Source organism: Dreissena polymorpha, chromosome 10 (genome assembly GCF_020536995.1).
Source record: "Dreissena polymorpha isolate Duluth1 chromosome 10, UMN_Dpol_1.0, whole genome shotgun sequence".
In the NCBI taxonomy this organism is placed as follows: domain Eukaryota; kingdom Metazoa; phylum Mollusca; class Bivalvia; order Myida; family Dreissenidae; genus Dreissena; species Dreissena polymorpha.
Window position 1 is genome coordinate 24,978,229 of NC_068364.1, and position 26,778 is coordinate 25,005,006.

The window sequence follows — 26,778 nt, forward strand, 5'->3', positions numbered from 1 at the left end:
TGGTAACTCCGCATCCGTGTCAAATCCTGGTGTTGGGGTTTGAATCACCTTCAGTGTAAACTCTTGTTTGAGCTACTTAATGATTACAAGAAATAATGTGTTCGCTTGGTCAAAACTTGAAACTTGCTAATTTGATGAAACGCCTATTTATATAATTATATTCAATGTCGTTGTACAAAACATATATATGTACATAAAATTGATAAAAAATAAGAGGTATTGATAATATTATGCAGCATTAATTAAAGGATTAATGATCTTAAAATGTGTGATATAAATAAGAATGCTGTAAGGAACTTAAGCAATAAAACAATACCGGCTACACTATTAAAACACAGTAAAAGTAAAATATTATGTAATAAATTGATATAACTAGAGTTAAGACAATAATTATGATGATAATATGAGCAAATATTTGGCAACATATAGACACTGTTTTTCATTAACTAAAAGGATAGGTAAAAGGATATTTCTGCACTCTGGCTGTCGGATCACACAGCTACCGGTCACCTGTCATACTTAAGGACACTTCTTTTGGGTTTAAACCTTATTTGAACTATCATGACTACAAGTCACAAATAGACTGACCAAGTGTGACTACAAGACACAACTTGAAGGTTAAAATTACAGTGTGACTATAAGACACAACTAGAAGGCCTAAGCATGACTAAAAGACAGCTGGTTGATGTAATTCAATCATTGAGCAAAGAAGCCCTAATGATTCTTGGTTACCAGTCACTTGTACAATAAATATCCTTTTCGAGCAAAGAACCCGCACAATTCTTTAATTGCTTAGTCCTATGAGTCCTAGTGACAAATAAGCCCGTACAACTGAGTCTCGATTATTTATTTTTTAAATCACAGGTATTCAAATTAAAATAGGTTGTAAAAGTCTCTGAAGAGAAATGTTTTCAAATTCCTTTTGAAAATGTTTATTGATGCGGAAGTCCGGATGCTTGATGGAAGGGCATTCCACAGTTTCGGACCAACACTTCCGAAACTCCTGTCCATGAAAGTTTTTCTCTTTGTGCGTTTCGCATCATAACATCCGTCATACGAGACGGTAGATCGTAGGTTACGTGCTGGTACTGTTTCTTTTAAAAGTTCTGTAAGGTATTTTGGCGCGTTACCAATAGAACAATTATACATGAAGTTCAGTAATTTGAATGTTATCCTAGCCTTTACTGGTAGCCAGTGTAGTTCATACAAGGCATCTTTTGAACTGTCATATTTCTGTCGGCCGAGTACAGATTTGGCACATGTGTTTTGGATACGTTGCATTTTGTTTATTTAGCATTGAGCTGTTCCATACAAGATGAGATTACAATAATCTAGATGGGATATTACCAAAGTCAAAACAAGTATTTCTGTTGCTTCTTTTGTTAAGTATTTCCTTATGTTTTTGATTTTAAGGTAGTTGTACATGGCTGTACGGAACTTTATTTTGATGTGTTCTTTAAAATTTAGTGTTTCGTCTAAATATGCACCCAAATACCGTATGCATTTTTCTGCTTTAACAGTGTCACCAGCAATATCTATTTCTTTAGATTGACATTTATTTAATTGGGGTCTACTACCAAACATGATGAATTCCGTTTTTGCTGCGTTCATTTTCAGTTTATTCTCGTTCATCCAGTTGTTAATAACGAGTGCACAACTTTCAAGTTCTTGAATGGCAGTTCTTTCAACAGAAGAAGATGTAGGTTTGAATCGCTTGTTTGCGGTGTGGTCGTCTGCAAAACCGTAGACTGTGATGGAGGGAGGAACGACATCAAACATTGTTCCAGCGTACGTCAGGTAGAGCCATGGACCAAGACAACTACCCTGGGGAACACTACACTCCAAAGAACGTGCCGCCGATAAAGCTGAATTAACACTTATGCGACAGCTTCTTGGACGAAGATACGAGTCTATCCAGTTTAGTGCCGTGCCACATGCACTGTATTGTTTTTGCAACACGTCTAGTAGAATGTCATGATCGACTGTATCGAAGGCAGCACTCAAATCAATGGCGATAAGTGCTGTAACCTCTTGTTCTTCCATACCTTCGAGTATATCATTGACTAGTCTAAGTAAAGCAGATTCACAAGAATGGAATTGTCTGTAGGCTGACTGATTTTTTGGAAGGAGATTGTTTTCATTTACTTGTATATTGAGTCTAAACAGAGCAGCCTTTTCAATCACTTTCGATAGAAATGATAAGTTGCTCACTGGTCTATAGTTGGCATAACTCAGGTCTAGTCCAATTTTCTTAAGAAGTGGTCTTACTATTGCCTGTTTAAATTTTGAAGGAAAAACTCCTTGACTCAGAAAGAGATTAACCAATTTTGTCACGAACGGTAGTAACTCGTTTAAAAATGATTTTAGTACTCTTGTTGGCAATGCATCTAGTTCGCATGATTTTGTTTGAAGATGATTGATGATCTTTTTCACTTCATCTTGGGTTAGCTCCTCAAACAAACCGAAACATGGCACTTCCTTGTGATCGGGTGTGAATTTTTCGAAACTTGCAAGGGCATCTCGAATTTTGTTAATTTTATCCAGGAAGTGATCGGCAAAATTTTCAGCTATCGCGGTGTCGCTTTCACCTTCCGGCATAGGGTTATTAGTATTTTTTCCTGTTAATTCTGATACAAACTTGTAGAGTTTTTTAGAATCTCCGTGAAAATCAATTACTTTTTGACTAAGCGATCGTTGCTTCTCTGCATTCAACTCGAAAGTGTATTTATTTCTGGCATTTTTGAAAAGTTCATATTGGTCTGGTTGTTTGTATTTTCTCCACATGCGTTCCAGTTTGCGTGATTTACGTTTTAGTTCAAGAATGTTTTCATTAAACCATGGATTTTGGTGCACGACAGATTTTGTTTTTCTCAATGTATGGAGCATGTTTATCAAGAATTCTACAGATTTCCTCTTCAAATTGCTCTACAAAAGTGTCTACTTTGTCTGCTGTAATTGACATTTCATTGAGTTTATAAATGCTGAGTGGTCTATGTTTTTAAAACTTCGAAATTTAATGGTTTGACTCTTGAAATTTTGTTTTTGTTCTTTGGTAACGACTTTAACTACACAATGGTCCGAAAAGAAAGGGCCTGGTTCACACGAATTGATTTCAATACAATTTGTAGCCCCAGAGATTACTAGGTCGAGTGTATTTCCCTCTGTGTGTGTGCTGATATTAACATGTTGTTCAAAACCCATTGCTACAAGAGAATTCTTATATTCAGTAACAACACTGTTAGTTTTGTTGACATGCAAGTTGAATATCCAAGAATCATAAGATTTGAATAGTTGGGAACAATGTCCTCCATGAATTCGAAAAATTCTGTTAAAAATTGATGTTCAGTCCCTAATGATTGTGGTCTGTAAACGCCAATTACATTAATTGTAATGTTTTTGAGAATCAGTTGCCATATACCATGTTCAAATGTCCGGGTATTACTACTTGACACTTTTCGTACAGTAACTCCAGTCCGACAAGTTAAAGCCACTCCGCCGCCTGTTCTATTTGAACGATTTACAGTACTCATTGTATAACCATTTTGATTTAAGTCTGAGGTATCTATTTGGTGTTGCTTTTCATCTGAGAACCAGGTTTCTGTGAATACGGCAAAGTCGATTTTTTCTTCTCTCAGATATTGACCAATCAAAACATCTTTGTTTCTGACAACAGAATGACGGTTCAATGTAAGGCAAGATATTTTTTCGTTTAGACCATTTAGTGTATTGCATTTCTTGGGGTATGAGAGGTTGTTTAAGTTTGCATCAGTTGTGTGTGCTGTGTCTTTACAGTTGGAATTTGTGATGGTAAACTTTAACTTTGTAGATTATTTAAATTTACTCCACTATTTGTGTCCCATACACGTAACTCTTGATCTCTACCGCCTCGGGTACCTCTATATTTCAAAAGATTGTATTGCTTTAAAATGGTTAACGTTCCTTTGTTTGGTATTGTATGATTTCTCGACACTGCAGATAAATCCAATAATTGGTCCCTATTATATCTAATCAGACACATTGTGATTGCGAGTATGTTAATCCGTTCAGAAAGTGATCACCACAGGTAAAATATTAATCCGTTGAGAAAGTGTTCACCAGAGGAAAAATATTAATCCGTTGATAAAATATTCCCAAAATATTAACACAGATCAAATAGTTTCTACTAATATTCTACTTTAAGCATATCTTTTTATTAGTATTGCATCCGTCAAACATTAATGAATATCACTGACAAAAATCACATTTCTCCTGTCACTGGTATTCTCAAAATAATCCGAAATATGAGAGCACAAATTTTGGCAGCCTACACTTTGGCGCCCACATCTATTGGTCACTGCTAGACTGTTGTTTAAATGTCCCGAAGTCCTTATATTGCTGCAAATTTGTTAAGCTTTATAACATCTAACTGGCCACAACTCATAAACAGAGGGTTTAATATACAAAAATGTTCGTCAGGGTCTGTAGATTTCAGAACAAGATGTCGTTTTTCTGGAAAGTGCTGGAGGGCTTAGAAATCCAAGATGGCGTCAAAGATGGCCACCGTTTTATGATTCAATTACTAATAAAGATGAATTGTATACGTCTATTGAACACCTATATGTACTGACTTTAATATCTGATAGAAGTAATTCATTGATATAAGGCTTCTACCAAACAGATCACCAAGGTCACCAAAGGTCAAGGTCAAGGTCATTTCATGGTCAAAATGGAAAAATAAACGAAAATTTGAGTATTGACATATCATTTTCTTTTTTAATTCAAATGCTCTACATTTGCTGTGATAACCAACCTCGTTATTATATAGCCACATTTACAAGCTTCATTTTAAACAAAAGTAAATGCCTAAAATTGTGTTGGTAACCATGGTAACCAAGACTACATACGCTATGTGGCCATTTTCCTGTTTCGTGGAAAGTCATTTGGCATTATAACCATCAAGTTTAATAAGTTTGCTTTTAATCTTTAAGACTTATCCAGGCAAATGTAAAGAACAGCTATGCAGTGTTCCATGTATCATATTTATTCAACAATCAAATCTAACCAGGTATAAGGGCTTGATACAGACTCATAAACGTTATTTACAAATGTTGTAAATTATGAGGTTTTACATTGTATTTACTAATACAAATGATGCAAATTACAAATTATGTTTTCAAGTTACAAACACTGAAAAACAACTCCTGTAAACCAGAAAGTGACTGCCTGTCAAACGTCCTACTTGTTGCTTTCGGAAGTCGTGGAATCCTCGTTGACTCGGCTGGCGCACTGCTGACCAACATGCTTGTCATCGCATGAGTCGTCCTTTTACCATCAACTGTTCGCTCATTCAGATTCCAGGTATCAGCAACTGCCACTACAAGCTTCCCCTTTTGATCTCTGGGTAGTATTTTGTCTGGTACAATACCATCAGAGTCTGTTATTTTGTGTGATGCAATGTTCTGTTGGGCTGCTGATGTCAAGAATAACCGAAGATCTGGATATGAGATGGAATAAACAAGAGAGTACATATCTTCAATCAGATGACGGCTGCCAAACTCGTTGTTGAGGTGTATCCCTAAGCCCAGGTGTTTAGGGGTTGGGTTTTACGTGACAAGTGTAGTTAGGTAACAAGCTACAGCTAGACATCTTGTAATGGTCTTCTCAGAAGCTTCCTTGTAGTATTTTTGTCATGTAACCAGCACACTGCTTTGTAAAGAAGAGGCTCCACAAACTGCTTCTGATCTGACAATTTGATTTATTCTAGAGCGTAAAAGAAGTCATCAAATTTAGGATTATTCTCTATAATTCGTCTTCTAAAAATACCCATAGCCTTATGAACTACAGCTTCATCTGTGTCGTCCTCTGACTCTGGTAGTTCAACGTATGAACACTCATTGTCATCTTGAATGACCTGTTACATCTCCTTTGACTTTCTGACAGCATCATTAATAGTCAAACTAGACGAACAAACTAGGTCAGGCTTCTCATGCTGATGAATAAAGGATACCTCTGGCCATAATTTTTCAAACAACCTTTTCAACTTGGAACTTTTATAAGAGTTTGCATCATTTGAACGTCCTTCTGATTCAGCAATTTCAACAAACCGTTTTTTTTAATGTAGAAAAGAAAAACACCTTTTTATCAACAACAATATGATGCTAAAATACATTTTTAATTATCTCATCAATTATTGTGTATGAAATTGTTTGGTTTTCAGAAGTGGCCTTATTGTGTGTCAGCCCGGAAAATGCATAAGTATTACACTGGTAGTATTTTGTCAAACAACTTTTGTTCTATGATATCGAGCCTCAATGGCTACAAGATCACCATTTGGAACACTTGCCAATCTGTCAATAATGGCTACATCATTTATTGCAGTAGCAATATCTTACACTTTGCGATATATAGAGTTAGAGTCTGGAGATATAGAAGTTTCAACTAGGCCAAACAAAAAAATGTGTGTGTTCGGGTAACCCGACCCTACCTACAATTTTGGTCCCGACCCTACTTTTTTCCGTCTTGTAAAAAAAAAGATCTCTGAAAAAAATAGTGCCCGAAAATAACCGCGCATTTGCCACTTCCGCTATCGTTATCAATCATCCGATTTTACGCCCGGCAATTATCGATTGCACACTATAATCCAGCGTAGAATTTCATAAAGTTCCAAGGATACGCATAGTATTGACGATTTTGACAGACACGCTCCATTATCCGCAAAGAGTCGCTTTCGCACATTTTAATCCCTTTTGTTGAAACATCGCTGTCTACACAATAGGTCAGTAGAACTGCTAAGCGTGTTGTTTAATGGATCGGAACTTATTTCATACTCGACCTCGAAATCATTAGAAATAATGTTCTGAGCAAGTTTAATGATCATTGGACAAAATGATAGGTGTTTTTAAGTGTTTACATGGTTTCCCAGACGCAAAAGAAGAAAAACTAGACCGGAATCATTTACAAACTCAGCCGATATAGCATTAAAAAATGTTCTGTTTGAAATTAATGATGATTGTCTTCTAGCGCGTCCACAATATATCACTATAGCCTCAAACAACTGCCTCACCTCCTTGTTTCACTATAGCCACATAAGAAAACTGCCCTACCCAACGGCGGCCATGTTTTTAAAAGGACAAGGGCCATTTTCAAACTATGCTGATATATCATTTGAAAAAAAGGTTCTATGCAAGTCTCATAATGATTGTGCAAAACACCAGACTTCTAGAGTGTCACAAGGTTTTACTATACCCATGTTATAACAGCTGCTACCCCCCTCCCGCAGACAGCCATGTTTTTAACGAACAAAAATCGTTTCCAAACACTCTGCTGATATATCATAAAAACACATGTTCTGGGTACGCTTCATGAAGATTGTGTAACACGTGTTTCTTCTTGAGTTTTCACAAGCCCTTTTTTTAATCTGACCTAGTGACGTTGTCCGAAATATCATTGCGTCAAATGTGCTGAAAAGGTTTCGTGAAAATTGAGCAATCCATGTGTGCTCTGAAGTGTTAATATAGTACATGATAACGAACAGACGACGCACACAATATTGTCACAAAAGGTCTTCGTGAGCAATGTGTACTCAGATAAGATAAAATCATTGTGCACGCATCAGCAGTGAAAACAAACAGCTTGGCGAAGAAATCAGAACATGCTTTCAGTAGAAATCACTTGATGGGGATAATTGTCTTTACATTTGTGCAGAGTTAAGATTTCCCACACTTAATGATAATATCCTTGTTTTTGGAGAGCTTTTCAAACAAACTTCTCACAGGCGGCCAAATTGTTTTACCGCCGAGGATAAGTTGTATGACTTTTATCACATTTTTTTCGTCTGACTCAGGAATTAATTTCAAGCAAGGATGTATTTGGACACAACTTAAAACGGGTGAAATTACAGCAACATTTGCCGAACAGCGCCAACGAGCAGAAGCACACTTTTGGATCTACCTTTAATCCAATTCCAAACACACTTGGAAAAAAATGATTTAGATGAACACGTTACTGAAAAAAGCGTATTGTAATCGGTAGAATAACGAAAAATTTGCTATAATTAATTGCAAAGATAGAATTATACAAGCGATTGCGCTAGAAGCCTTCAGAGTTAATCGATTAAGTACACACGCAAACATAAGTAAACATATATATCGCACCAAGCGCTTTTGAACAGACACATTTTTTTCTTCAAACAAAATTCGTTTCAATGAATTAAAAAAAAACTTTGTTTTATAAGTACTATTTATAGTTTAGCAAGACTCTTTTTCAAACGTACTACGCATATTTAAGCATGCATTCTGTACTGTGACACGCGTATCATCGAAGTTGCAAACTGTGACCTATTTCGGCTTGAATCAGCAAGCTACGACTTATTTTAGCTTGAGTTATCAAGCAGTAGAGGGCTATAAGTAAGCTATCTTCACCCTCGAATATAAACGAGTTCACTCGCATTCAGATTTACTATTCGAATACAGTATTACTTTGGGGAAAGAAACACACACGACAGAATTGCAGATTATTATGTTCATGTATATATGGCTTTTTCAGATTGAAGTCGAAGATCTGGGCAAAATTTTGCAACAATTTAATTTGTCAACCAAGTTTTACAAGCAATGCAGTTAACCGGCCTATAATAATTTTTAAACTGAGCACTTTTAGATTACAAGAAACGCGTTTGTTTCTGCACACTCGAACAAATGCAGCTGATAATTTTCTCCGATAAGTGCAGATTAACTGAGGACAGCTGATAATTTGCTCCGATAAGTGCAGATTAACTGAGGACTCTCCATATCACGTATGATAAATAGCTTCTCATCTTTGTTTACTTGTCAGGATTACGGTATCCACCGACGGTTTTGATCTTAAAGTGAGAAAGAATTATCTGTAAGTATCGACTGTTTGGGAACAATATCTTGTTGAGAACATGGATGTGTAGAATCTTGCAGAAATGAACCACTTTGTAGCATCTATTGACATCAATGTCAAGCATGTTTATACTTGGAGATTAATCTTCAAATATTAGAATTGTGCCTTATTCATGATTAAATTACATGTCCTGATATAAATGTATGGAGTGTCTCATTGAAAACAAATATGCACAGTTTTTGCAAGCATAATATAATAAGTACACAGGTTATCAGATAATTTGCAAGTAGAATTTTACAAGGTTTATTTAAAAACACGTTCAGGTTAAAAGTGACAATATGCATTATTTCATTTATGTTAAATTAAAGTAAATATATCTGCCCATTAAACTCTTAACAATTGTTCTATGATTTGGAATTGGGTTAAAACTAATTAAGTTTAAACTTCATGATCGTTATACGTGATTCATTTTACGGTACATAAACTACAGCTTTGTCACAAACATGACTTAACATACCCTCTCACCACTTTGAAACAGCAAACAACATTGTGTCTTAAACATCATACACTTCATGTTATTGCCATAGTTCCAAGTTAATTAAGAAACAGAAATCCACCATGGCGTCAAAATGACCGCTAACACAATGACCGCAAATGTGCATAACTATTAACCAAAACTTTTTATCATTTTTGTAAGTTTATAACAAATAGCTTTTCATTTTTTGTTTTAAATATTAAGCCCCAGTAAAACCTTGTATAAAATATTCCGATATTGAAGCTCAGGCGTCATGAACAACAAAACATCAATACAGACCACCATAAAGAGATGGTCTTTGTTTATGCTACACAAGGAGCGATTCAACTTCACGGGTTTTCGGCATCGGTAAAGTCAGTCTTTCAGAAATGAACAAGACTATTGCCAATCAATATACATTTTAAGTCCCCTACCGGTGAAACTCCACCATTTTCAGCAATATTTCTAGTCTATTTGTTGCCATAGCAACCAGAATTCTTGACGTAAGAACGAAATGAAATGACATGCATAATCTCCAGATTGCCATTTATCCATGTTTCAAGTTTCATGAAAAAAATGAAGAACTTTTAAAGTTATGGCAGGATCCAGAAAAGTGTGACGGACTGACGCACAGAGCGAAAACCATAAGTCCGGTTTCACCGGTAGGGGACAATAAAACCTGTTCTTATCATGACGCTAGTTTATTCGTCGTCCCAAACTTTTCTCATGAGGAAATCTCAAATCTTGTTAAATGCTTGATGGCGGATCTGTTTGGTGGCACGTTCAATCAATTCTTAGAAACACTGCGCAAAGAAAGTGGCTACTGCCGAAACATTCGTCACTCCTGAGCGACTTGCCCCAACATCACATGCAACAGTATGTCATAGCAAAATGTATACTATCAAATCATGTTATGGATGGGGATTGCAAATAATATGAAACCCACTAAATGGAAATAGGAAAACAACCAATTAATTCCAACCATGACCCAAAGCAATGCTGCACCTGAAGAACTACGTGCATTGAAAATCATCGATTGTAACTCTTCTGCAGGATGTACATAATAATGAGCCTATGACAGTTGAACGTGAAATCTCTATATATTCAATTGATACGGTCACGCATAACTCCAACATCATTCAAATAGATTTATTTGTACCTATTTACATACCTGATACATAGTAACATAAAATACTTAAAATGAGTAAAAATTGCACTTAAGGTCTCACCTGAGTTTAATATACACCATTTGTTGAATACTTTACCTGCTGACCCACAGGTGTCGGGTGCGTGGCCAATTCACTGAAACACTATCAATATATCAATATGTCATAGGACAACATTTTTCATAACTTTGACCAAAAAAATCTGATAAATTATATCAGAATATTTTTGTTTTTAAAGTGATGAAAAATGTTGTTCTATGACAAATTGATAGTGTTTCAGTGAATTGGCCACGCGCCCAACACCTGTGTGCTAACCAAGATTTTGATCCAACACAGATTCAAACATTTCTTTGCTTATGTCAATATAAACATGTCTGACCATGTTGCATCAAGGTTGTGTCATGTAAGTGGCTTCTTATTGTTAAGGCTTTTCTAACATTTGATAAAGTTCCTGGATACACGTGACCCTGACTCAATCTCCGCCTAGATATCGTCAAGATAAGCAATATGGCCCAATTTCATAGAGATTCATACAAGTGGATTCTAGTTTGGCTAGCCCTACACCCAACCCTTCTCCCTTTTCAGCTGGTTTGGGACCGTCCTTGGCGGAGTTCTAGATTCCAGAGTGGTAAAAAATGGTGTGTAAGATTTGACATGGTGACCTAGCTTTTGGACGTTCATGACCCGATTCAAACTGTGCCTTGATATCTTCAAGATAGAGACAATTACTAAGTTTTATTGAGATTGAGTTGTTAAAAGTGGTAATATAGGTTTCCTTTAACCTATTTATGCCTAGCGTCTATAAAAAAGGCCTTGGCAAACAGTGTAGACCCAGATGAGACACCGCACGATGCAGCGTCTCATCTGGGTCTGCGCTGTTTGCCTAAAGGAATAAATAGGTTTACTTCAGCTGCTGGTCTAGTTATAAGACGAAAGTAACTCAGATTCCCACTTAACATAGAAATTGCAAAGATAAGAAATCTTACAAATTTCAAAACAATTAATCAATTCCGCCCATTTAGTGGTAAGTTTTCTACAATATCAACTGGCAATCTTTTATTTATACAAGTGACCCAGATTGGAACTCAAACAAGATATTGTAACAATAAACAATCTTACCAAGTTTAATCTAGATAAAGTCATAAATGTGGTTTCTAGAGTGGTTTAAATGTTTTTCTAAGATAGGACCTGCTGACCATCTTTTCAGTTGCATTCAACCTTGATTCAAACTCTTCCTCGGTATAGAGATGAACATTCTGAAACAATTCCATCAAGTGTCATAAATGTGGCCTCTAGAGTTTGACCACATGACCTATTTTCTGGAAATAAATGGCCATGATTCCAACTCATCCTAGATATTATCATGACCAACATACTGACATTGTCAATTCTGAGTCAGTAATTTTTGTTCTAAAATGGTTCAATATTTTCCTAGGATTTGAGCTTTTGACCTTTACTTTTAGGACGCATGTCAATCAGATTCCCATTCAGCCTGTCAAGAACAAAATTTTGATCAAGTTTCAACAAGATTGGATGAAAAATGTGACCTTTAGACTTGTTATGAGCTTAACAATCAGATTCCCATCCAGCCTGTCAAGAATAAAATTTTGATCAAGTTTCAACAAGATTGGATGAAAAATGTGACCTTTAGACTTGTTATGAGCTTAAAGTTGATGACATACAACACAGAACGCACTACAATGGACACGGAACATAGGTTGACAACAATGGCTCACCATGAGCAAGAACTTAATGCTCAGGTGAGCTAAAAAATAAAACAATCATTTAAGAGGAAACACTATAAACTAAAATCTGTGAAACAATTTTGACTGCTAAGAAAATGCTCTAAACAATTCAGATGGTTAAAATGGCAAATAAAGATAAAAGGAGGACACAACAAACCAAAACCATAAAAGCAAAAAAAGAGTAAATTAAAAGTGGACCATAATTGTAATTTCTCATTTGGAATGAATTTATTAATCAGCTTGATTTTGAAATGGTTTGCAAGTTACAACACAAATCTAGATTTACAAATTTACAATTTTCTAACTACAATATTGGGGCCATGCTCTGTGAAAAGGGGGTTTAAAGCCTGTGCGTAACGGGTCGTCCCAGATCAGTCTGTGCGTAAAGGGTCGTCCCAGATCAGTCTGTGCGTAAAGGGTCGTCCCAGATCAGTCTGTGCGTAAAGGGTCGTCCCAGATCAGTCAATGCGTAAAGGGTCGTCCCAGATCAGTCTGTGTGTAAAGGGTCGTCCCAGATCAGTCTGTGCGTAAAGGGTTGTCCCAGATCAGCCCGTGCAGTCCTCAAAAAGTCTCTTCTTAGCAAAAATCCAATTTAGGCAGAAAGTGTTGTCCCTGCTTAGCCTGTGCAAACTGCACAGGCTAATCTGAGATGACACTTTACGCGCATGCATTAAACCCCCTTTTCACAAAGCACTGCCGATTTAAATGTGTTAATTGATGAATTAGGTTTCTAGAAGCAAAAATTAAAAGCGCTTTACTAACAATCAAAGAATCATGTGATTCATTTGATTGCACTAAGTAAAATACTATAATTATCAAATATTTTTAAAAAGTCTGATAATGGCACACACATACTGGTAATACAAAATCAAACATGAAAAAAAGATATAGTCAAGTTCCTCTTGAATGAAACTATACCAACAATATCCCAATACAATATAGGAAGCGGACAACGACAATGCGAGAGGTCTGGTATTGTAATGCGCATGGGGGAGGGGGTTAGAGGGTTAGGGTAAGTGTAGGGCTAGGGGTTGGGTTAGCCTTTAACCTAACCCGACCCCCTAACCCTAACCATAACCCAGGGCCATCTCCCCTATACCAGGCCTCCCTTGTTGTCGTTGTCCACTTCCCCAATAAAATATACATCCTTTGTATGTTTATTGTACATTCTAAACTACTGATAAAAATCAACTCTTTTGACATAGTTTGTTCTTAGCAGCTTCAAAAACCAGTCCTGCACCGTAGTCTGTGCAGATGGTTCACTTCTTGTCTAAAACAAAAAATACATATTCACCACTTAGCAGGGCTTTCATTAATGGGAAGTTGGAGTAATTCACTTCCAGATTTTGTCTTCCCAAACAAAAGTAATTACATATATAGAAGTTCCAGCACGTAAAGATGAAGAGTTTAAAATAATATTTAAAGCATTTTATCTTAAAACAACCATTCTAAAGAAATGGATATGACCTTAAACAAACTGGGAATTTTCTCTTCATTTCAATTTTGAAATGTGCAAGACTTAATGTTGCATTATGTCCAACATTATGAGCCCCACATCAAAGTCAAAGGCCATGGAGTTGAAACCAGGGGTGTGATTGAGGCAAAGTCAGAGGGGAGGCAAATTCTGTTGACTGATTTTGACTACGCGAATGGCGCGCATAACACAATGACAAACCTAAAAACAGACAATAAAATAAACAACTTCTTGAACTTCATAACAATATTTTTTTATAAAAACCTGTTAAACTTCACATTAAACATACTGAGGATGCAAAGTAAACAGTTAAGTAAGTATTAAATGTGATCAATAGCAGCAGTTTTTCAATGTATTGAATTACAGTTAATAGACTAAATATAAACAAACACACTTGAGTGTTCTTCTGGTGTTAATGATGTATTAACTTAGTTAAATTAATATATTTAATTTGTTTACCTTTCAATATCTTGCATTTCACATCTGTACTCAATTCGAAGCTATTTCAGTTAACTGAACAGCGTGACAAACATAATAAAGCAGAATATGCATATGAATCTGATTATACACAGACCCACAGACATATAAATCAAATCATGTTTGTCTATTTCCATATTCGAACAATACTCTTCTAAATTGTTTTACTTCGCGAGTAGACTAAACTCCAATTTGCAAACACTGGTTTCCGTGACACATATTTAGTGGGCACATTTCGTAACAAAATATGTGTTGCTTGTATCTAAAACGTAGTCTTTTTTTTGACAAACACATTTCATTATTCCTATCAGACTAGGTGATGTCAGTCGTTTATTTGATTGCTATTTGTTATTTCAATAATCTTAATTTTCTCTTCACAACAGCGCCATTTGCAAACAAATCAGCTGAGCGCATTTTAAGAACACGATTTTAATTGGAAGATTGGGAAACAACAGCCAATTATATGGCTCGTTTTAAAAATGCTTAGGCAGAATCTACCAGTTTCAACTTGAAACTTCAAGAATTCACAACTTTCAAACCATAAACTAGGAATTTTATAACTGGATTCGGAAAAAAAGCTTGCTGTTTGCCTTTGGGAGCATGACTCAACAAAGGCTACATGAGGGCCATGTTGGCCTTTAACCTTTTCCCACTCAGAAGCAAAGTGAAAATGGCTATGTGCAAACAGCATAAAACCAGAACAGCCTGCGAGTTACTCGCAGTCTGTTCAGGTTTTATGCTGTTTGCTGCTCATCAGTATCTAAGGCTTGAAATAAAGTCTTTAAAACTTGAATCTAGTGAAAAAAGGTCCGTAATTAAATTTTACTTTCTGAGGGACAACAAATGCGTCAAAAAAAGTATCTAAGTGGTAAAGGGTTTAATGTTCACATGAGATTACAGACACAAATTGTTGATGACCTGACCTGAGAGAAGGTACAAACTTAGTAAGAAAACAATAAGAAAGATCTTAATGAACAAAAAATGTGTCCATAGAGCATGTGATAACCCCATATTCCACGTTTGTCTCAAGGCTTTATTTATGTCAAACATAAGCTATTTATGACCAACTTTGTCTTTTGACCTTCAAGAATGGAATAGGCAACACTCACTCTTCTCAATTTGTGGTAGGTTGTAAGAAATTTGACCTTTAACCACAAAGTGTGTTCTTGCCCCTCGAGATATGAAAACTGATGATGGACAATATGCGCAAAGTTATTACAAAACCCATCAATATATCCCAAAGACATGGCTATGTGGTAATGGGCTAAGAATTGATGATGTGCACCGGACACTGCACAATGCTGGTACAGCATGATCACAATAGCACACATTGAGCACTGTGTGTTCTGTGGCGAAATTCCAGAAACATCTTAAGTCATTTCTTAAATAATAATTTCACTTAAGTTCAAAATTACAAGGTTTTGTATTACTTTACTAAATAGGGAATGCATGTTTTTTTTGGTATTCCTAAAATAACATTGGCATTATGATGTTATTTAAATATATAACTTGATGCCAATCTATGGCAATATGAAATGAAACACCTAAGAAAATTTCCAAATTTAAGGATAACAAGGGACAAAATTGTCACAAAACCAGGTTTTCATTGTGAAAAAAAATCTGATAAAGGGAGAAAACTCAAACTGAACTTTTGAAATGAACAAACAAAATTAACCCCCTTTGTAAGTTTGTTTTAAAAAAAAATCTATTTTTAGTCTTGGCGACCTTGACATTGGAGATATTGACGTGATTCTTTCGTGCAACACACCGTCCCATGATGGTGAACAAATGTGCCAAATGATTTTAAAATCTCACAATGAATGACATAGTTATGGCCAGGACAAGCTCATTTATAGCCATTTTTGACCTTTGAACTCAAAGTGTGACCTTGACCTTGGAGATATCGACGTAATTATTTCGCGCGACACCGTCCAATGATGGTGAACAAATGTGCCAAATGATTTTAAAATCTGACAATGAACGACATAGTTATGGCCCGGACAAGCTTGTTCCGCCCGCCCGCCAGCCCGCCTGCATTCGCCAATCTAATTACCAGTTTTTTCCTTCGGAAAACCTGGTTAAAAATAAAATTTAACTTAAGATGCTTCTGGAATACGACCCCAGGTCATCTAATAAGATCAGTCCCACAAAAGCTTTGAACTATGAACCTGACCATTAGTTTACTGTTTAACTCTAGATATAGGACAATTTGAAGACGGGGGCTGTGATTAAAGAACAACCTCAGGTTAGGAAAATACCCTACCACTCTAGCAGGCTTCAAATAAACTCTTTACATAAATATAGATTCAGCATAGTTAACCCTTTGCATGCTGGGAAATTTGTAGTCTGCTAAAATGTCGTCTGCTGAATTTCTAAAATTAGCATTTTCTTCGATTTTTTTTCAAAAAATACTATCAGAATAGCAAACAGTTTGGATCCTGATGAGACGCCACGTTCTGTGGCGTCTCATCTGGATCCAAACTGTTTGCAAAAGCTTTTAAAATGCGGTTCCCGCACTGAAAGGGTTAATAACTATTTGTAAAATTAATTTGACATTGAAAGGGAAGAAATCAGTTGAAAGGGGGAAAATTCACAACACTTGTTTCTCATATTTCACAAAATATCTTCAAGCTAACCCTAAAATATCTTCCAACAATCCTCATAATTACAGCTTTCAACTTAACTCTTTATTTGTATATAGATCTAGCAAAGTTAATAACAACTTGTAAAATCAGTTTTACATTGAACAGGAGGAAATCAGCTAAAAGGAGCAGAAACAACACCCCTGCAGATATAACCGTTGATTTAACCCACCATTAGTAGTCACTTGGAGTCACTTTGGGGACGCAGTATCCAGGGGGTGGGGCAATGTGACCCCGCCCTACACCCGGGGTGAAGGTCATCCCGGCGGTGCTCTGGGGCATCACGGTTCCACGTCCAAACTGTCCACTTGGAAGTCCTGTAACAATTCATTTTATATGATATTAGGAATGATATTCATGTGAGCCTTGTTCTGGGAAAATCTGGACTTTAACCCATTTATGCCTAGCGTCTATAAAAAAGGCCTTGGCAAACAGCGTAGAGCCTGATGAGACGCTGTATCATGCAGTGTCTCATCTGGGTCTGCGCTGTTTGCTGAAAGTAATTTCTGCAGGCTTTCTACTGCCTCTCCACAAAAAACTAGGGCAAAAGTCATACATGCCATAATTTTTTAGGTCCAAAGCGGGACATTACATAAAAAATTGTCGGGACATTTGACCAAAAAGCGGGACACCTAAAACGATCTATCATTTCACCTTTTCTGAAAAAAGTATAGTACTAACAAATACTCTTGATACTTTTATTCAAGACATAAAATATCTGATATGAAGCATGGAATGTAAAACATAACAATAGCAGTTTTATAAAATAATACAATAGCAAACAACGAGGATAATATTCATCTTTTTAGAGTACAAAATCTAGAACATTACGACAACAATACTCATTATATTAATTTCAATGGCAAACAATAACGCAGGGGAGGCTATTCAGTACACTGAAAGTACGGTTACAGTAAACTATCTACCGAACAGTTACATCAGTTACACACGGAATGCGCGGCCGTACACATTTCGGAGGTAGGTTTTTGGTGGAAGCAAACCGTCTTTGTGTTCATTTTAACTCTCAACAACGCCTCAACCCTTTTTACACCAACAAAAACAAAAGGACAAAAGAAGTCTATGGATTTTTTTCTTTTTCATAAAAAAGAAGTCTATGGATGCTTTACTCGAATTATTTTTCTCTAATGTTAAGAATCATATTTTGTTTTCTTCTTATATACACAGATTAAACTGAATTGTGAATTGTCAGGCGCTGTATTGGGGTCCCTTCTCGAAAAATAGCACTAAATGCGCATTTAATGTGCATTAAATGCACATTAAATGCGCATTTAATGCGCATGTTATTGGCACCGTATTTTTTGCTTAACAAGTGCATTTTAATGTGTTAAAAAAAAACACTTTTTACTAGTGTGTTTATACATTTAAGTGTATTTTTTTCCACGAAATAATACACTTAAGTGCGTTTATTATGATAATAAGTGCGCTTAAGTTTATTTTTAAGTGCATTTATACACTTGAGTGTATTTTAAGACATACAAATAATACACTTCATGGTCAAAGTAAATTTTTTAAAGCGCATTAATACACTTGAGTGCATTTCCAGTCATTCAAATAATACACATTACAGAATTAAAAGCAAATTATTTTAGCGCATTAATACACTTGAGTGCATTTCCAGTCATACAAATAATACACTTCATTGAGTATTCAAAGTGAATTTTTGTAAGCGCATTAATACACTTGAGTGCATTTCCACTGATACAAATAATTCACCTTACAAAATTGAAAGTGAATTTTTTTAAGCGCATTAATACACTTGAGTGCATTCCCGGTCATACAAATAATACACCTTACAATATTAAAAGTGAATTTTTAAGCGCATTAATACACTTGAGTGCATTTTCAGTCATACAAATGATACACTTTTTGAAGTGTTGGAAGTGAATTTTTTAAGCGCATTATACGCTCAAGTGTACTTTTCATCACTTCAAATTAATATGCTTAAAAATTAACCAAATTTTAAAAAAATCCCAGCATTTTGAAGTCAGCATTCATTCTTTAAATGAAAGGTTAGTGTAAACACATTCATAAAAAACAAAAAGTACAATTCAATAGATAAATACACACTTTTATTAGAATGTTAAACCTTAAAAAACAAAACAAATGTTACATATCTACATAAAAGAGAGGATTCAAACGGGCTATTGCCTATCTGGAATTAACAATTGAAAATATCAAGCTCATACCAGTGATTTTTATACGCCCGTATAAAATACGGGACGTATTATGTGAAACCCCTTGGCGGGCGGGCGGGCGGCGGGCGGGCGGCGGGCGGAAGGCATCACTTTGTCCGGACTCTAATTCAAATTGTATTCATCCGATCTTCACCAAACTTGGTCAGCAGTTGCATCTAGTTGATATCTAGGCCAAGTTCGAATATGGGTCATGCCGGGTCAAAAACTAGGTCATAGGGTCAATAAGTGCATTTTCAAAGGGGCCACTTTGTCCGGACTCTATTTCAAATTGTATTCATCCGATCTTCACCAAACTTGGTCAGCAGTTGCATCTAGTTGATATATAGGCCAAGTTCGAATATGGGTCATGCCGGGTCAAAAACTAGGTCATAGGGTCAATTAGTGCATTTTCAACGGCGCCACTTTGTCCGGACTCTAATTCAAATTGTATTCATCCGATCTTCACCAAACTTGGTCAGTAGTTGCATCTAGTTGATATCTAGGTCAAGTCCGAATATGGGTCATGCTGGGTCAAAAACTAGGTCAAAGGGTCAATTAGTGCATTTTACTTTGTCCGGACTCTAATTCAAATTGTATAAATCTTATCTTCACCAAACTTGGTCAGTAGTTGCATCTAGTTGATATCTAGGCCAAGTTCGAATATGGGTCATGCCAGGTAAAAAACTAGGTCATAGGGTCAATTAGTCCATTTTCAACAGCGCCACTTTGTCCGGACTCTTATTATAATTTTATTCTTGTGATACGCCCGTTTTAAAAACGGGACGTATTATAGTTTCACCCTTGGCGGGCGGCGTCCATGGCAGTGTCCGCTCTCTAATTCAAATAGTTTTCATCCGATCTTCACCAAACTTGGGCAGAAGTTGTGTCTAGACAATATCTAGGTCAAGTTCGAATATGGGTCATGCTGGGTCAAAAACTAGGTCACGGGGTCACTTAGTGCATTTCAAGCATTAAGCATGGTGTCCGCTCTCTAATTGAAGAAGTTTTCATCCGATCTTCACCTTATTTGGTCAGAAGTTGTGTCTAGATGATATGTAGGTCAAGTTCGAATATGGGTCATGCCGGGTCAAAAACGAGGTCACGAGGTTACTTAGTGCATTTCAAGCATTTAGCATGGTGTCCGCTCTCTAATTGAAGTAGTTTTCATCCGATCTTCACCAAATTGGTCAGAAGTTGTGTCTAGATGATATGTAGGTCAAGTTCAAATATGGGTCATGCAGGGTCAAAAACTAGGTCATGAGGTCACATAGTGCATTTCAAGCATTTAGCATGGTGTCCGCTCTCTTATTGAAGTAGTTTTCATCCGATCTTCACCTAATTTGATCAGAAGTTGTGTGTAGATGATATGTAGGTAAATTTCGAATATGGGTCATGCCGGGTCAAAAACGGGGTCACGAGGTCACATAGTGCATTTCAAGCATTTAGCATGGTGTCCGCTCTCTAATTGAAGTAGTTTTTTATCCGATCTTCACCTAATTTGGTCAGAAAATGTGTCTAGATGATATGTAGGTCAAGTTCAAATATGGGTCATGCCGGGTCAAAAACGAGGTCACGATGTCACTTAGTGCATTTCAAGCATTGAGCATGGTGTCCAAAACCTTCGAAGGGCGTATCTTGTGACAGTTTGGCACTCTTGTTCTCCCCTCTGATTATCGGTAACTGATTAACAGCCAAATACAGGTGGTTTCCACTTCAAACATATTAAAGATTTCCCCTCCTTAAGCTGAAATGTTTTCCCTATCATTTACTAGATTTTTATATATTACATTAATTCCAAATCCCTTTTTAATATGGACAAAAGCAGCACATTTAATTCAATCATATTCTGGATCCTAATATATGATAAATGAACAGTATTCATGAAATTTATATAAATCTATACCTTATTTTTAAGATCTTCCTTTTTTTGTTCATTATTGCGCTAAAACATGCCCTTCTGAGAGCCAGTACGTACAGGTTGTTTTGAATTTCCAAAGAAAATCACTGCATACATGCTGACAATATTTAGCAGCTTAGCCCCTGTCACTATATTTGTTGTTATACACTGTTCATTACAAAGAATGCATTCATAAACAACCCTTTATAGAGCACTTCACCAGCTGATCAGATCTGAATACTACTGTCATGGTCTGCGAGGCGCTTCTCGTGCATGCTCTCATTTGAGATCAGGTCCTGAAAGATGTTTTATAATGTAAGTGTTAAATATTGCTGTTATGGTAATCTTGTTCAACAGTTGCTATAAATATCATAAATTTAAATCAAAACAAGTTTGTTGGCTTGTTGTTTTTGTTTGTTTATTTTTGCAATTTTAATCTCGTGATCACATGTGACTTAACGCTTTTCATAAATAATTTAAAGAAATTACGTTTGATAGAAAATACTGTTAATAAATGTACTAATATATGTGCTCTCCTTTGGCTGTGTGGACTGGTCGGAAGTGTGACGTCTTTGAATTGCAATAACCTTTATTATATAGTTTTACCTCTCAACAAATCCATCTTTTCTTGGTCAAGGACAAGCTACAGGGCACGGTTTCCCACTCCTGTTCCCCTCAAGTTGGCCTGGTATACATGTCCATACATCAGGTAGTCCCCTTTTTGCTCCCTTTTTTGGCAGGCGATGATGCACATTCTGTCCAATGGATCTTCCGATCAATGTAAATTTCACCTTGGGGTTTAACCTTCAAATATAAAATATTAAAGTTCTGATTAAATATGGGGGAAAGAAATCTGTTCATTAATGACAAGAAATAGGTATAAATAAATTTTAAGATGATAATAACCATAAAATACAGCCATAATAATTCAAATGGTGTTTTTATACGCCCGTATAAAATACGGGACGTATTATGTGAAACCCCTTGGCGGGCGGGCGGGCGGCGGGCGGGCGGCGGGCGGAAGGCATCACTTTGTCCGGACTCTAATTCAAATTGTATTCATCCGATCTTCACCAAACTTGGTCAGCAGTTGCATCTAGTTGATATCTAGGCCAAGTTCGAATATGGGTCATGCCGGGTCAAAAACTAGGTCATAGGGTCAATAAGTGCATTTTCAAAGGGGCCACTTTGTCCGGACTCTATTTCAAATTGTATTCATCCGATCTTCACCAAACTTGGTCAGCAGTTGCATCTAGTTGATATATAGGCCAAGTTCGAATATGGGTCATGCCGGGTCAAAAACTAGGTCATAGGGTCAATTAGTGCATTTTCAACGGCGCCACTTTGTCCGGACTCTAATTCAAATTGTATTCATCCGATCTTCACCAAACTTGGTCAGTAGTTGCATCTAGTTGATATCTAGGTCAAGTCCGAATATGGGTCATGCTGGGTCAAAAACTAGGTCAAAGGGTCAATTAGTGCATTTTACTTTGTCCGGACTCTAATTCAAATTGTATAAATCTTATCTTCACCAAACTTGGTCAGTAGTTGCATCTAGTTGATATCTAGGCCAAGTTCGAATATGGGTCATGCCAGGTAAAAAACTAGGTCATAGGGTCAATTAGTCCATTTTCAACAGCGCCACTTTGTCCGGACTCTTATTCAAATTGTATTCATCCGATCTTTACCAAACTTGGTCAGTAGTTGCATCTAGTTGATATCTAGGTCAAGTTCGAATATGGGTCATGTCGGGTCAAGAACTAGGTCATAGGGTCAATTAGTGCATTTTCAACGGCGCCACTTTGTCCGGACTCTAATTCAAATTGTATTCATCCGAAACTTTTAAACAACTTTTTATCCTGCGTCAAAGTGGTATGGGGGTATAAGTCACATTCAGTGACAAAGCTCTAGTTGTTGTTTTTTTTGCTTATTTCCAAAACAAATACATCAATCGTCAGTGTATCATCTCCAATGGCACACGAATCGGGCGTATATTGCTCCGTCATGCGGCGCTCTTGTTTTCCTTAAAATTGCATTACATTTACTCATCCAGTTACATTTCCCAGTGACAATACATAAATATGATAATGATCATAATTAATTTAATTAAAAAGAGATGCAGAAATGAAAATACAAACCTGTTACAGCTGTTCTTCAGCATTCCAAAAAAACAAAAACGGCAGTTGTTGATCACTTTAACCACCCACTTTGAATCTTCATTGCAACAAACTTATTGTTGATTTACACATTGTAGTAAATACACATTGTTTTCATCACACAATAGTTCATGTGCTGAAAGAATATTAAGACATTTGACACTAGAATTAATGTTGCTGAATTATACCTAAAAATTTAGCTCAATTTAAGTTGCTGAAACCAAATTGTTTACAAAAATAACTTCCTGTGCTCCAAATAACTTGCTGTGCTCCAACCAATCAAAAGTGGTTTGTTTTCAAATAGATGGTCCCAGAACCAATCAAAATTCTATAAACACCCCTTTGTTTTGGCTAGATTGAGCACTGATAGGGATTACTGTTTATGATGCTAATTGATCTCTTATCTGATCCTGATCTAATCTGATATTTATTGAATAATACACAGCACACTTAGCATATTATGTTTAATTGTGAATATTTCAATATAACATACTGAATGGTGTTAGGAAATAAATATAATATTATAAATATTATTTAAATTGTCTTTTAAAATGTATGTTAATAGTCAATGTGGTAGACATTAATTGAATTGGGGTTAAATATCAGTGTAAGGAAGTTCAAATACTTGTTTTTTATGTTGTGAAGATATAATTGATTCTGGCAAGCCCACATAATTTTTTTGACACTTTCAATATTTTTAATTATTTACCCACAGCCTGATTTAGTTGTACTTTTCCCTTTAAAAGCTGCTCTACTGATTCACATAATATTATTATTTTATGAGCAGACAAATTGTAATAATAAGACCATAAACATTATGTGAAGATAAAAAAGAATTCAGTACAATCCTCCTATTAAACACTATATCTCTGTCCTTTAACTTCAGTTAATTGCTATAGTGTTGCTCTTTTTTATGAAGATGCACTAAAACTACACTTGTACAGAAAGAATATATTTTTTGCAAATCAGAAGATACACTAATATGCACAAAAAATGCACTTCATTGAAAAAATGCACTTATTGCATAAAAAGATGCACTTTGTCTACAGAAGATACACTTAAAGTACAGTAAAATACACTTAAAGATAATGAAAATACAGAAAAAATGCGCTTTAGTGCACTTAATTATGAAAAAAATGCAGAAAAAATACACTTTTCGGTAAAAATGCAGAAAAAATACACTTTTTAAAGCGTATTTTGTTAAAAAGTGTATTTTATTTTGAGAAGGGGTAGTGTCAAACTGTCATGAATACCAACACGTTGTTTTTATTACAATAACACAAGACAAGATGGGTACCACTTTGACTGTTTGTTGCGATGTTTTTTTAAGCATGTATCCATGCGCAGTTTGTTACTTGTCAATTGTCGCGGCTTAATTGGATTAGGGTCAAACTGTCATGCATAGCACCTCGTTGTTTTTAGCTTAATTGGAGTAGGGTCAAACTGTCATGCATAGCACCTCGTTGTTTTTATAACAATTACACCCAATTACACTAGACAGGATGGGTATCACTTATTGGACTGTTTTTGCGATTTTGGTATATTGCACATTCTGATTATCCCGCTATTTATGAACTAAACATTGCATGTAAAAGACTCATTAATGACGTAGAGTTAATTTTACAAAACAATTGTTTTGTAAACCGTTTCAAACAAATACAAAAATAAACACATTTTCAACATTTATTTAATTATAATACAACTATCGATAGCAATAAGCGACCACTATCTTGAAGACCACCATGGTGTGAATGCCTGATGAAATCAATAATAAGCCAATAAATCGCTGATAAGGTGTCATAAACAATATCACTGGTACACACGATAAGTGGAATCGGATTGTTAATTGGGGGCAATAAAGGGATTAGCGGGGGTAAGTGTTAGCGAAACAGAGCTTGAGTAGCGAATTTTATTGGGAACCTATAGACCTTACATCGTTTTTTACGAATGTCGGGACAAATCGTCTCATATCGGGACGGCGGGACAAAGGGCTCAAAAGCGGGACTGTCCTGCCGAGATCGGGACGTATGGCATGTATGCAAAAGTAGGGCAAGATTTTAGCAAAAAGTAGGGCAAAGTAGGGATTTTTACTGTTAAAAAGTAGGGCTAAATAAGAAAATTATTACCATTTTTCAGCTGGAATTAACGTTAAATTAATACATATCCTACTCCATCTGATGCTGTGAGAATGCCTTGTCCTGCCCATCCTTGAAATATAGGCACCTGAAATTTTTATTTCTCATTTAACACAATGGAATACAATAATTAACATGACATTCAAAACATACACTGTTAATCTTATAAAGCAAAGTACAAAAGCTCTAAGTATTACCCCTTCCCTCCATAAATATGTACCAAACTTCACCAACTATGAATATATAAGTATTCTTGCATTAGTACTAAAACAAAGAATTTTCTCACCACAGGCAATAGTGAAGAATAATATTTTTATTATTACTGTATAAGCAAACAGAGACTAAGGTCTATTCCGTATGCTAAGGTGTTAAAAAGCAGGTTTTTTTCCACTTTTTGGGAAGCTAGCCCATGGCTTTGGAATTGGAAATTTATCGGCATTTTCATGAAATTGGGAAAATAAATTAATTAGCCTTTTTTCCACATGAAAAGTCCACTGATTAGGGAAATACTAAATTTGATATAACTCTTTATAATCGTTCAAATTAAAAGAACAAAATCGTATTATACTTTGTTAGATGAAATTGAATTAAACTTGAGATAAAATGTGCATTAGACTTCTTTCTAAAAAAAAAAAAAAAAAAAAAATTTTTTTTTTTTTTTGGAAATTGGGAATTTTTTGACACATTTTGGGAAAAAAGTATACTTTTTGGGATTGGGAACATAGCCGAATTTCGGCTATAAAATCGGGCCAAAAAAAACCCTGAAAAGAGTATACATGGAGTAAAGGGTTAAGCAAAATTAGTTTCAAACCATACAGGGTTGTCATTATGATTGCAAAGGATTATGTGGAACAGTAACTGATAAGCCCGGGCATCAAGGGGGCCACCAACCTTGTGGGTCCAGGGCAAGGCCCTGGTAGGGAGGCCTGGGGAGCGAAGCCCCCCGACCGTAAACGAATTCTATACATTTTGAGGGGCAAAATACTGATATTCTCAGAGCACAAAAAGTTAAAATGAGATCTAAAAAGAAGGGAAAATTTTCAGATTTTCACATTTTTAGTATACTGTACAATGTAAAAACATATTATATTGATAGATCTTTGCATATTCCAATTCTATCCATTAGCCAATAATCCATTATTATTACGATTTCTTTTTTCAAAACCAAAATACTGCCAATATTGACAATGAATGTTTTAAAGAATTTAGTAAACACAAATGTCCGCCATTTAACGCAAATGCATATACAAATTGAATGATTAAGAGTGGTTACGAGTAATTTTTATGTTAGTGAAACTGACTATTTATAGTATTAAAATGGACATTGTATGGATCTAAGTTGTTAGTATGTCACTGCTGCAACATAGTATTGACACAAAGCAAAAGGCTGGTTAAAGCAGTTGGTCAATGCAGTGTCTCATATCAAACTACAAATGCCATGGTGTTAATCAAATTCTAATCAATGTATAAATTTTAAAGTATATTTGTGTCCATAGGACACAGATGCCCCCACAATTTGGCTCTGTCACAAAGATT

At 35.9% G+C, this 26,778-nt stretch overlaps 1 protein-coding gene across 3 annotated transcripts in view; it reads right to left on the reverse strand.

Annotated features, from left to right (window-relative positions):
* Positions 1-10,490: 10,490 nt before the first annotated feature.
* The window catches only part of LOC127847698 (protein D7-like), a 44,825-nt gene continuing 28,537 nt past the window's right edge, over positions 10,491-26,778 (reverse strand). For all 3 annotated transcript variants that reach the window (XM_052379776.1, XM_052379775.1, XM_052379777.1), the window contains 2 exons: positions 17,032-17,176; positions 10,491-13,536 (listed from right to left, as the gene is read on the reverse strand). In XM_052379776.1, the coding sequence (XP_052235736.1) occupies positions 17,034-17,176 (143 nt within the window). In that variant the 3' untranslated portion in view covers positions 10,491-13,536; positions 17,032-17,033. The remainder of the gene's footprint in view (positions 13,537-17,031; positions 17,177-26,778) is intronic.